This window comes from Elephas maximus, chromosome 3 (assembly GCF_024166365.1).
Source record: "Elephas maximus indicus isolate mEleMax1 chromosome 3, mEleMax1 primary haplotype, whole genome shotgun sequence".
NCBI classification, from domain to species: Eukaryota; Metazoa; Chordata; class Mammalia; order Proboscidea; family Elephantidae; genus Elephas; species Elephas maximus.
The window spans coordinates 79,330,869-79,343,732 of record NC_064821.1 but is presented as its reverse complement, the minus strand read 5'-3'; the positions used below and the strand labels follow the sequence as shown (position 1 = coordinate 79,343,732).

General features: G+C 52.2%; 1 protein-coding gene across 1 annotated transcript in view; it reads left to right on the top strand.

The window, feature by feature from the left end:
* Window positions 1-303: 303 nt before the first annotated feature.
* EPHA10 (EPH receptor A10) overlaps window positions 304-12,864 on the top strand; it is a 35,352-nt gene continuing 22,791 nt past the window's right edge. Inside the window, exons 1-5 of the mRNA XM_049875936.1 lie at window positions 304-492; window positions 2,575-2,639; window positions 3,592-4,270; window positions 10,806-10,961; window positions 11,652-12,002. Coding sequence (XP_049731893.1) covers window positions 387-492; window positions 2,575-2,639; window positions 3,592-4,270; window positions 10,806-10,961; window positions 11,652-12,002 — 1,357 coding nt within the window. The 5' untranslated portion in view covers window positions 304-386. The remainder of the gene's footprint in view (window positions 493-2,574; window positions 2,640-3,591; window positions 4,271-10,805; window positions 10,962-11,651; window positions 12,003-12,864) is intronic.

Below are 12,864 nucleotides of genomic sequence, written 5' to 3'. Positions count from 1 at the left end.
GTCACGCCCACATCGCCTACTTCCCGGGAATAGGGGGCTAAAGTCTAGGGCCCTGGGCCACCGACGCCAGCTCATCCCCCTCCCCAGGAGCCCCGCCAGCGCTCAGCGCTGCCCCACCCCCACCGTTTGGAGATTGGCGGGACCCTTTCCTTCCCCCACTTCAGTTCAGTGTTCCGCCCCTGGTCTATGAAACTCCACCTCCCTACCCTTTGCTGGCAGGGATTGGTGGGCCTCCCGCGGCGGTGTTTAGTGATTGGGCCCCATGGATGATGGTGACCAGTGATACCCCGCCCCTAGCAGGCGCTGGGGTCTGGGGGCACTGCTCAGCGGTGCTGGGACTGGCGCGGCTTGAGCCGCCGCCGCACTGACAGCTCTGTCTGCGGACCATGGAGACCGGCGCCAGCCCACACCCGCTGCGCCTGTTCGTCTGCCTGATGCCGCTCTGTCTCGCGCTTCTTTTGGGGCCCGGGCGGCCAGGGACCGCCGAAGAAGGTAGGGAGACTGGTGGCTTTCCTCGGAACCTGGGGTACCAACATATAGGGGGCTGGAGGACCAGGGAACTGAGGTGCTGGGAGAAAGAGTCGCTGGAAGAACTGGAGTCTGTATTGGGATTTGGAGCAAGAGGGCAGCGAGAAGCAAAAAACTAGAAAGAGAAAAAGGTGGCTAGGCAACAAGGAAGTGGGGAGGGGGCGCTGGGAAGCTTGGGTCTGGAGACTTGGGGAAGAAAGAGACCGGGAACCGCGGGAGCCAGAGGCAGCTGTTCAAAGGCCAGTGAGACGGACAGGCTGAGAGATGGCAAGTGGGAGGTGTGGGGGCGGGGAGATGAAGACAGCAGAGGAGACAGGGAGATGCGGAGGTGAGATCGCAATGTGGGGGAAAGAGATGGAGATGAAGTAGTGGGGGATAGAAGACTACTGTGTGGCCAACAGCGCTGGTCGAGGGGCTAGGTCCGGGAGCTGCCCGAGGTGCTGACCGGGGAGCTGCTGTCCGCAGTGCTGAGCTCAGAGCCGGGGGAACTCTAGCGCGGTCCGCGGTGCCCGGGTAGGGGCCGCCCGCGGTACCAGAGCCCGCGTCTTGCCTATGATGTTGGACTGGGGAGATCTGCTCGTTCAAATCAATCCAGATGCACGTACATTTATTGGAGCCGAATTCTGAGGAGCTGGAATAGGAGGCATTGACCACTGGGTGGGTTGGGCCGCTGGATCTCTGATGCCTTCCAATATGCATTTCGGATGTGCACCTAGTTGTGCTGAAATCGGGATGGATCCTTCGCCATGGCCACTGTGGTTGATGTCTCTGGGGTCAACCTCTTCTTAGAGGCCTCAGTTTGGCATCCAACCCCCTTGTGCAAGCTTCATATGAATAACCTTCCACGGTTTCGGGATGGCCCTGGGCTCCTGTTTCTGGGCTGCCGGCTGTACCGTCCAAACCAGTGCTTCTCTGTGATGAATACAGAAAGCAGGATGCAGACTGCTGATCTGATGCTTCCTGGGGAAATAAAGTGGCTCTGAGGCTCTCTGGTGTAGGAAGCATCATGGCTTTATATATAAAAAGGATCCTTGACATTTTTCAAAGGTGACAACCCAGAAAAGGGTCTGACTGAGGTGATGAAGGATTTTTATTTCTCTGTTTCTGGTAGAGTCTCTCCACCTCGTTTTTCCCAGAGATCCTGGGAATCAAATTAAAAAGGTTCAAACCTCCTCCATTCCTGGTGACCCCAGACCTCAAAGAGCTCCTGAGTCTGAGTGAATTTGGGTGTGTCTACAAGCAATCCCCTGATACACTCACATTCTTCTTTCTCTTCTTGACACTCAGACATAATTTAGGGAACCTGGGAAGGCTAGAGATCACTGACCCCCCAATTTTAGATCTAGCCTTAGAGTGCTTGCCATGGGCTCTAGGGTAGATTGAATAATGCCCCCCTAAATATATCCAAGTCCTAATCTTTGGAACCTGTGAATGTTACCTTATATGGCAAAAAGGACTTTGCAGATGTGATTAAGAATCTTGAGATGGAGAGATTACCCTGCATTATCCAGGTGAGTTCAGTGTAATCACAATAGCCCTTATAAGAGGGATGCAGGAGGATTCATAAGAGAAGAGATGTGATGATAGAATCAGAGATTGTAATGATACATTTTGAAGATGGAGGAAGAGGCTAGAAGCTGAAGAAAGCAAGGACATGGATTTTCTTCTCAGAGCCTCCAGAAGGAGCCAGGCCTGCCAATACCTTGACTTTAGCCCAGTGAAACTGATTTCAGACTTCTGACCTCCAGAATGATAAAATAATAAATTTCCGTTGTTTTAAGCCACTAAGTTTGTGATGATTTGTTACACTGCGACTGGAAACAAATACAGGCTCTTCCCTTAATTATTGTGACTACCTCTCTCTGGACTTGAGCTACTCACACCCCCTCCTGGGGATTTATGGAGTGGGAAGAACTTGTCTGGGTCCTTCACGACATTCTTCATCCCTTCGGTTAGCAAATTTGCATTGAACTCACCGAAGGATTCCACTCTTCTGCTAAACTGATGCTCTGGCTTTCGACATCTCTCTTCTCCCCATTTCTCTAGTCATCCTTCTGGATTCCAAAGCCTCCCAGGCTGAGCTGGGCTGGACTTCACTGCCAAATAATGGGGTAAGTGTAAACCTGCCCCTCCCTGTCCCAGGAATCTCCTGGTGATTGAGGGTTCAGTCCTGCTAGCTCTCCATGGTCACGTCAGATTGAAGTCCTCCTCAGAATGTGTGGTCTCCAGCAGCCCTGGCTTCAAGCCAGAGTGGCTTATAAGAAAACAATGAATCTTCAACCAATCAGACAGTGAAAAAAAAGATTAAGTGAAAACTAGCTGTATCTAGGAACAGAAACGTGCCATCTAAATGGAGCCAGTGCTGGACAGTGCCTTGTATCCAGTAGATGCTCCAAGCAGCGTTGTGTATTATGGATTGACTGAAGAAGCAAAACTTGGAGTCCCACAAGAGGCTTAAGAACTTGAGATGGGAGCAGGGTGATGTGGCAGTGTGACAGCAGCTTGGTGCAGTGGAAAGAACACTGGCTGGCAAATAGGTCTTCAAACAGGTTTGTTTTGGTTCAAACCCCTGTTGAGAATTTGCATTTCTAACGAGTTCCTTGCTGAGAATTTGCATTTCCACCCCGGATATACTGAATCAGAATCTACATTTTAACAAGATCACCAGGTGTTTCTTATGTATAACTTCCTGGGAACTTGTTAGAAATGTAAATTCTCAGCAGGGGTTTGAGCCAAACCGGTTTGAAGCCCCAGGGAAAAGTCAGGAGACTCTAAGTACCATTCTTAGCTCTGACACTAACTTTATATTCATATCTCCTCAAATCATTCTCCTGCTGGATGCTCAGTTTTCCTATCTATAAAATGAAAGGTAGAACCCAGTGGTATCCAAAGTCTCTCTCAGCTCTGTATCTTGTAATTTCAGGGGTGCATGTGGTATTGGAGGTGGGGCAGGAGACGGTGAAATGAATGGGAAGGAGGGTTTTCAGCCCCAGCCACAGCCAGGGCTCAATCTCCTGGGGGAGCCTTGATTCTGAGCTGTCCACATCTTTCCTCTTCTCCCAGTGGGAAGAGATAAGCGGCGTGGACGAACACGACCGGCCCATCCGCACATACCAGGTATGCAACGTGCTGGAGCCCAACCAAGACAACTGGTTGCAGACTGGCTGGATCAGCCGCGGCCGTGGGCAGCGCATCTTCATAGAGCTGCAGTTCACACTGCGCGACTGCAGCAGCATCCCCGGTGCCACGGGCACCTGCAAGGAGACCTTCAATGTCTACTACCTGGAAACGGAGGCTGACCTGGGCCGTGGGCGTCTCCGCCCCGCCAGCAGCCGGCCGCGCAAAATCGACACGATCGCCGCAGACGAGAGCTTCACGCAGGGAGACCTAGGCGAGCGCAAGATGAAACTGAACACAGAGGTGCGCGAAATTGGCCCGCTCAGCCGGCGGGGTTTCCACCTGGCCTTCCAGGACGTGGGCGCATGCGTGGCGTTGGTTTCTGTGCGCGTCTACTATAAGCAGTGCCGAGCCACCGTGCGGGGCCTGGCTGCTTTCCCAGCCACCGCGGCCGAGGGCGCCTTCTCCACTCTGGTGGAGGTGACCGGAACATGCGTGGCGCACTCGGAAGGTGAGCCCAGCAGCCCCCCGCGTATGCACTGTGGTGCTGATGGTGAGTGGCTGGTGCCTGTGGGCCGCTGCAGCTGTAGTGCGGGATTCCAGGAGCTCGGCGACGTCTGTGAAGGTATCAGGCTGACTGTGTGTGTGGGGGGGGGGGTGTGGAGTGGGAGTGTAGCACACAGGTGGCAGTTGGGAGAGGGTGTGTTGTAAAGCTCAGGGGGCTGGAGGGGGAGTGGAGAAGCCTTGGGCTCTGGAGCCAGGAGTCAAGGCCTTTCCTGGGGCTTGCAGGGAGTCCAGCCAAGGCCCATGAGTGAAGTTACTAGGAGGTGAATTTGGCTTAATATTTCAGGCACTGTGATAGGCACCTCATACAGGTCTTCAATAAAGTAAGTTATTGCTATTCCCATTTCCTAGAGGAGAAAACAGAGGATCAGAGAGGTCACTTGCAAAATTAGGAAATGGTGAGCCAGGATTTGAATCCAGGTTTGCCCAACTCTCAAGTTCTTTCTACTACACCATACTGCCTCCCCTATACATAAGGAAGAACTCAAGGGCAGCCTAAGCTGTAGGCTAGTGGGATTGGTTGCATTATAGGAAGTGAGTTCCCATTATTGACAATATCCAAGTCAGATAATGGAAGAAGGAATTCCTTAGCTCAAGAGAGATTAGGTTGCACTATATGACTACTAACATCCCACACAACTCTGATTTGAACTGGAGTCACTGTGTGTTCTGGGAGAGACCTTCATGCTGAGTGTTCTGTTGGGTCTGTGGGGAGCCTGAGAACAGGTCTCTCCTTCTCTCCCCCATCTGTGGCCCTAGAGACTAAGGGTAAGGATAGGGTTGTGGATGTGTGCATTTAATGCAGAATGATCAAATGATGCTTTCTCTAAGCCTTTCTGGGTGCCAGGGCAACAGAAATGAATCAGACATAGTCCCAGCTCTTGAGACACTCGTAGTCTAGATGGAGAGATGTAAAATTTGAAAAATCACAAAAGGGTGATGTATGCTATAACCAGAGGGATAAACAGAGTGGTGGGAAGGCAAAGGAGGAGATGACTAAACTTGGTCTCATTCCTTTTTTCAATCATTCATTAAACATGAATGGAAGACATACCATCTGCTTTTACTGATAGTTTATTGTATTTATATAGATGAATGTCATCATCTCTTTTCTGGGGAACTTGAAGCTTAGTAAGGGCCTCAGAGACATGAACCTTCCTGAGCTTTCCAAGTAGAGTTAGGATACACCTCTGTGTTCTCCAGCACCTGTTGCAACCTCTTTTTCTGCATTTGCCCCCATGATATTACAGTGATTTACTTATGTGTGTTTCCAATGTTAGACTAGGAACTTCTTGAGCTCAAGCACTGCAGCCTCAGTGCCCATGACAAGATCTGAAGTATGGTAGGTTCTTGATGAAGATGTCCTGGATGGAGTGAATGGGTAGTTACCACAGGGTGTGACAAGTATGAACAGAGACCTGAGGAAGTCCAGAGAAAGGAGAACCCAACTTTAAGGGTGAAGAGGAATTTCCAGAGATGATGAGAGGCTTTCTCCCCTGCTGCCCCCTGTGCAGAGAGCATACTGAGCTAAGGGATTGTGTATGTAAGCATGGAAGCAGGAAGAGTCAGTGTGGCTGGAGCAGAGGGCGTGGTGGGGGTGGGTGGTGAGAAGTAACTGGCTGGAGAGAAGCAGGGGCAAATAATTAAGGGCCTTGAACATTGGAATAAAGAGCTTGGACTTTACACTTTAAGTCAGTGGACAGGGTTTGAAGCAGAGATCTGACATGTTCAGAATTATATTTTCAAAAGATCACTCAAACTGCAATTACAAAGAAAGAATTGTAGGGGAAGAATTAGCAGCTAGAAGACTAGGAAAGAGGATGGTGCTATAATCCAGGATAAGGAGCACAAGGACTGAACTAAGGCAGTAGTAGAGATTGTTGTGATGAGAATGGACATTTTAATGAGAGAGAATCCTCAACACTTGGTGACCACGTGATGTGGGAGGAGAAAGGAGTTCCCTTTGACTCATATGCTCTTGGGAGACTGAATGAACAGAAGGACCATTCATTGCGGTAAAGAACCCAAGAGATGGACTGACATGTTGAATTTACAGTGTCCAGGGTGCATTCAAGTAGACATAGCTAGAAAGTGGATCTGGTGCTCAGGAAAGAGGTCTGGCCTTGTGCTTTGGTAACCAGCAATACAGGTACTCCTTGAAGCTGTGGGTGTGGGTGTGGTTGGGACAGCCCAGGGAGAATGTGTGGAGTAAGAAGAAAGAGGGCCAAGAGTGGAACTCACAGAACAGCAATATCTAATGGGAAGTCAGAAGGCAAGGAGCCCCTAAGAAAAACAGACGGAGTGGTCTGAGGTTGGAAGAGAATCAGGGGAGTGTGATAGCATGGCAGCCAAAGGAGATGGAGGACTCCAGGAGAGAATGGTCTATCGTGTTGGTGAGCAGTCAGGTGAGGCCAAGATTGGAAAATGTCCACTTGGTGGCCCTGGTGAGAGCAGTTTCAGTTGAGTAGTGAGGAGAGAGATCAGGTTGCAGTAGGGTTAAGGGATGAGGGAAATTGAGGTGCTGGAATCAGGGAATATAAACTACTCTCTAGAAGCCTGTATCTGAAAGGCAAGAAAGGGTGGTAACTTCAGGACATTGGGTTGAGAGAAGATTTCTATTGCAGATGTGAGAAACCGGTTTATATGTTGAAGGGAAAGAGCCAGTGGGGTACCAAGCGGGGGCTGGTGGGAGCATCTGCCCTAGTAGGAAGAAATATTCTATTACTAGTCTCATTTGGAGCCCTAGTGGCACAATGGTTAAGAGCTGGGCTGCTAACCAAAAGGCCAGAAGTTCGAATCCATCAGCCATTCCTTAGAAACCCTATGGGGGCAGTTCTGCTCTGTCCTATAGGGTCACTGTGAGTCGGAACTGACTCGACAGCATGCAACAACAACCACAACAATGTCATTTAGAATTGCTGATGCCTGTTGCTAATAAAAAGCACACCAACTTGCAGTCAGTTGTGTTATTGTTTTTAAATATTCTATAGACAGTGCACCCTTGCTAGCCTGTCACTGAAATGGACCTCTTTTGCTGCTCCATTCCCTTGATATATCACTGGAATGAGCCAGTAGAGAAGGAGAGGTGTAAGATACAGGAGGGGAGATGACTGATGGAATGCACTCTTTAAGGAGGTAAAGGGAAAGAATCTAGAGTGATGGTGAAGTGGCTGGCCTTCAACAGGAGGTAGCTCATCCCCTTCTTTAGAACTGGAGGGAAGGAGAAGGAAAATGGGTAGAAATGGAGGTATTTGTGGGTTTGATGGCCAGATGCTGAGGGAATTACCAACTGATGGCCTCTCTTCTCCCTGCAAGGTAGGAGGGAAGGCATCAGTACCATTGGACAGTCAGTCTTGTCTGTTTTATTCACTAAAGTATCTCTAGAGCCTAGAACAGCACCTGGCTTGTTGAATAGGGATTGGATCCACACTCTGGGAAATGAGAAAGAGTTGTTCAGAAGCCCAGTTCCACTTCTAAGCTGTGGTGAGTGCCCTCCCCCCAGGCTGATGCTGGACAGAAGCCACTTGGCTTGGAACGGCATCAGCTTTGCCTTGGGGAGTAGTAAGCTAGGGAGAATGCCAGGGAAAGCTTCACAGGGGAGTTATTATTTGATCTGGGTTTGAAGGAAGTATGAGTTTTCCAGGACAGAAGGGGTATAAGGCATTACAGGACAAGACCCAGAGGTGTGAAAGGAAGCATTCAGTGTGGCTTGGGTAGGGTGTGTGGCAGTGGGGAGCTATCAGATGGTTTTAGGAAGGGAAGTGAAATGGTCAGATTTGTATTTAGAAAATTAAGGCCTTCCGAGTACCTTCTCCAGCTAAACACAGGCCTCTCTTTAAAGGAACATGGATGTGGAGGGGAGGATAAAGCTAAAATTTTCTTTTCCCCTTTGTTCTTTAGTGAACCTGACTTCCATTCCCCCTCTCCCAGAAACCGGAGGAATTACTGAAATAATTGGGGCTATTTCCCTTGGGGGAGAAAGCAGGACAAATCTCTGCAGGATTGTCCTGGAGCAGAGGGACCCACGCAGATACGTTGCCTGAGGCTCCAGAGGTCACAGCATGACCCTGAGATGTGGTAGGAGGAGGAGCTTTGGGCTTCTTTCAGACATGGAGGCTGCTTTGGGCTCAACACAAGGAAGGACTTTCTAACTGCCAGCATTGCTCAGCAAGGGAGCCTCATAAGGTGGTGAGCCAGCTCCCGGTTACAAAGTATATGAGCTAAGACTGTGGCTACTACAGGGAGACAGGCCAGGGGGAGCTGAACTAGATGATCTCTGAAATTCTGACTCTGACTTGGAGGATGTGAGGTGGGGCCAGAAGTCAGGAGTTGCTTCCTGAGTCTGCCCTCCAACACAACCTCTTCTAAACAGAGCCTCCCAAAGTAGAGATAACCACTGCTGTTCTGATGGAGTCGCCCATTTCTGGGACAGCAGGCAACATCCCTCCCCAGTACATGCATAGGACAGGGGAAGACTCCCCTCTACAGGACAAGACCCCCCCTCCACAGGTCAAGAGAAGACCCCCCCACACACAGGACAGGGGAAGGCCCCCCCGCCACAGGATAGGGGAAGACCACCCTCCACACACACAGGACAGGGGAAGACCTCCCTCCACACAACACACAGGACAGGGGAAGACCCCACCCCCACCCCCACAGGACAGGGGAAGACTCCCCCTCCACCCCCCACACACCCCCGCACCCACCCACCCAGCCACCCACACACACACAGGACAGGGGAAAACCCCCCCACTGCCCACCCACCTACACACATACACACAGGACAGGGAAAGACCACACACACACACACACACACACACACACACACACACACACGACAGGGGAATACAGCCTCCAGTATTCTTTCACTACTGCTGTGAGTACTTGCAAACCAATCATTTCTCCAGGGCCCTCACCCTCTTCTCTTATTTCAGAACAGAATGGGCAGGTCATGGTTATCATTCCCATTTGATTGATGGTTCCTTGAGGCCAGAAGCCACAGGGAATGGCAGAGCTAACACTGGAATCCAGACCTTCTGAGTCCTAGCCTGGGTCCCTGCTGCTCACCAGACCATGATGTCAGCTGGCTCCATGCTTTGTTCCAAAGGCAGACTTCCAAAGGCCCCTGGGCTACTGAGCCCTCCCCAAAGTTGTGTTGCCCAGGGCTCTGGGCCAGATGAACTCTCCCAAGCCTAATCCTTCCAAACAATGGAAATCCTCAGCCTCCTGGTCTGCATCCCTTTGTTATACTGTCTTCTGAGAACTAGAGAGCAGCTACCCTTCTATCAACAGCTAAGCTAGAGGAGAGAAACAGGGAAGTTCTGGCAAGGGCCAGGGAGCAAGGTGAGAACCACTCAAGCTCTGAAAGGAGGGGCCGTGAGCCACTGCCTTCCTTTCTGGCCCAGCTGGGTGTTTAAAGTGGGTGTTTTGCAATTTCCACTTCAGGCCTGTGAGGGAGGAACAATAATCACTACCATTATGGTGTAGGGGCTAAGCAGTTTGCATGTTTTTTCTCAATTAATCCTCCAAAAACCTTTAGGGGTAGGTGCTTTATACAAGACACAACTAAGGTTCAGAGAGGTCAACCAACTTGCCCAAGACCACGCAGTGAGTAAGTGGTACAACTCAGCTACAAACTCAGGTTGTTCAGGTATAAAAGCCTGTGCTCTTAACAACTGTTCCAGGTGAGGTGGAGGAACTGAGAGGGGACAAAACCACAACCAGGTCTGACTCACAGCCTGGGGAATATTCACTCTCCTTCAACTCTGGCTTACGGTGGGGTGGGAGGCTTAGGCACATTAATCCCCAAATGGTGGTGGTGGTAGCTGGGTGAACTTTGACGATGGTGTGTGTGTGTGTGTGTTTGGATCTCAGTGTTTGTTTTTGTGTAGCTGGGAGTGTGTGTCTCTGTGTAACAGTCCTTGGAGGTACCTCTCTTCTACTTGTCCTCACAAACTGGAAAATATGGCATCAGGGAAGGGGATGAATTGAGTGCATTTTATTCCATTGGGCATGAGGGCAGCATGGTGTGGTGAAGAGTGTGGACTCTGAAATGTCTGTTTGAGCTCGAATCCCATCATTTACTAGCTGTGGGACATTGGGCAAGTTACTTACCCTCTCTGAGCTTAGTTTTCTCATTTTTAAAAATGTGGATAAAGTACATACCTCAGGTTGTTGTAAGGGTTAAATGAATAGAAGTAAAACACTCCGACGTTCCTGGTACATATGTATTAAACATTTACTAAGGATTAGGTGGCAAAGTGGTTAATCGGCTGCTAACCTTTCTAACAGAAAAGGTCAGTGGTTATTAGAACCCACCAGCCACTGTGCAGGACCAAGATGTGGTAGTCTGCTTCCGCAAAGATGCAGTTCTACTCTGTCACTATGGGTCGGAATGGACTCCACGGCAATGGGTTTTGTGTTTTGGCTTTAAGGGTTAGGTGTTATTGGGTTGTTCAGTCAGGAGCTGCCACCTCTGGAGCAGTCTTGAATCACAATTTCAGGAGATAAACCTCACCTAAGGATTGTAGGCAGGACAGTGGGGAAGAGAGTAGCTGGGGAGGCTCCCATTCCCCTGACGTGGCCCCTCCCCGCAGCCTGCCCCCCAGGGTTTTATAAGGTGTCCCCGCGGCGGCCCCGCTGCTCACCTTGTCCTGAGCACAGCCGGGCCCTGGAAAACGCCTCCACGTACTGCGTGTGCCAGGACAGCTATGCGCGCTCGCCGACCGACCCGCCTTCGGCTTCCTGCACCCGTGAGTCCTGCTTCTGGCCGAGTTCTGGAGAGTGGGGTGGGGTGAGGCCGAGGGGTCGGCGAGGGGCAGGGGGCTCTGCACAGGGGAGCCTGAGGGCGGGTGTGGGGGCCAGCGACCCCGATGGCAGAGTGGAAGGAGAGACCCTGGGGTGGGGTGGGGTGGGGTGGGGGCCAGAGCCTGGATTGGAAGAACCAGGACAACAGGAAGAGTCCAGACAGAGGGAAGAGGTTAGAATTCTTGAAGGATCGCCGAGTGGAGCGCCCCGCCCTCACCTCACCCTATCCCCCAGCTAGGAGGAGGGCGCCTGGGTGCAGGAAGACAGCCCCTCAAACCCCTCTGTTCTAGCACCCCTCACTGACCACATCCCCATCCCGGTCCCCTTACTAACCTTCCCCCAAGCTCCTATCACTGACCCCTCCACCCTCATTCCGCCGCCTCACTGATCCCCACGCCCCAGTCCCTGCTCACCCATCCCCGCCCCCACACTAGCCTCCCAGTTCTCTCCTATCTGACCTCGCCCGCCTCCCGCGTCCCGCCCCCTCTCCCCCCAACCCCTGACAGCGCCCACACCTCCCAACCTCCCTCACTGGCTGACCCTCCGTCCGCCTCTCTCCCCCACCCCTGCCCGCGACCCCCCCCCCCGCTCCCGCCCCTTCCCCCCCGACCACGCTCGCCCCTGTGCCGCCCCAGGGCCGCCGTCGGCGCCGCGGGACCTGCAGTACAGCCTGAGCCGCTCGCCGCTGGCGCTGCGGCTGCGCTGGCTGCCGCCGGCCGACTCAGGAGGCCGCTCGGACGTCACGTATTCGCTGCTGTGCCTGCGCTGCGGCCGCGAGGGCCCGGCGGGCGCGTGTGAGCCATGCGGGCCGCGCGTGGCCTTCGTGCCGCGCCAGGCCGGGCTGCGCGAGCGCGCCGCCACGCTGCTTCACCTGCGGCCCGGGGCGCGCTACACCGTGCGCGTGGCAGCGCTTAACGGCGTCTCGGGCCCGGCAGCCGCCGCGGGAGCCACCTATGCGCAGGTCACCGTCTCCACCGGACCTGGGGGTAAGGCCGCCCCGCGCGCTGGGACGCGCCCACTCCCCACAGCTACAGCCCTTCCTTCCACACCCCGCGCCCTTCCGTGGCCGCCTCCATCGGTCCCACACGGAGCATCCCCCTCCGCAGCCACCCCAAATAAACGTTTCAGTCTTTGCAAACGCCGCCTCGAAACGGAGAAGTGACCACAGACCCGGTGACCCCCGCCAAGGGCCAGCCCCCTTAGTCCACCAGGGAGGGATTGGAGTGCGGGTGACTCCTTGTCCCTGGGCAAAGAGAGGACGTGAGCGCTTCCCCTGAGGGCTGGAGCCAGTGGGCGCTCCCCCTTCTACTGACCTTCTGGCGGTAACCCTTTGCCTCACACCCAACTCTGCGGTTTGCTTTGCCTCTAATTTCCTAGGGAAAAAGAGGTGGAAAGTACCTTAATCTTTTGCCCTCCCTTTTCAAAAATTTAGTAAGAAACGGAACATATCTTCTTCACTACTGTTTCAGAAAGAGAGGTCTTGTGTGTCCCTGACTCCATCCCTCAGCCTCCGCAAGGATTTTGCTGCACGTTTTTTGTCACCAGCAGTGTCGGAGCACTCCACTTTATCCACAGCCTCATTACACTTGTTGGTATTTGCCTTTTTTATTGTAGCCATCCTAGTGGGTGTGAAGTAGTATCTAACTTTTTTTTTGTTGCATTTCCGTAATAACTAAGGATGTTGGACATCTTTCCACGTGCTTATTGGCCATTTGTATATCGTTCATTTGCATGTCTTTTTTTGGAGAAATGTCTATTCACACCCTTCACCCATTTTTAAGTTGGTTTATTTCATTTTTTACTGGTTGAGTTGTAAGAATCCTTTATATATTCTGGATAGTAGACCCT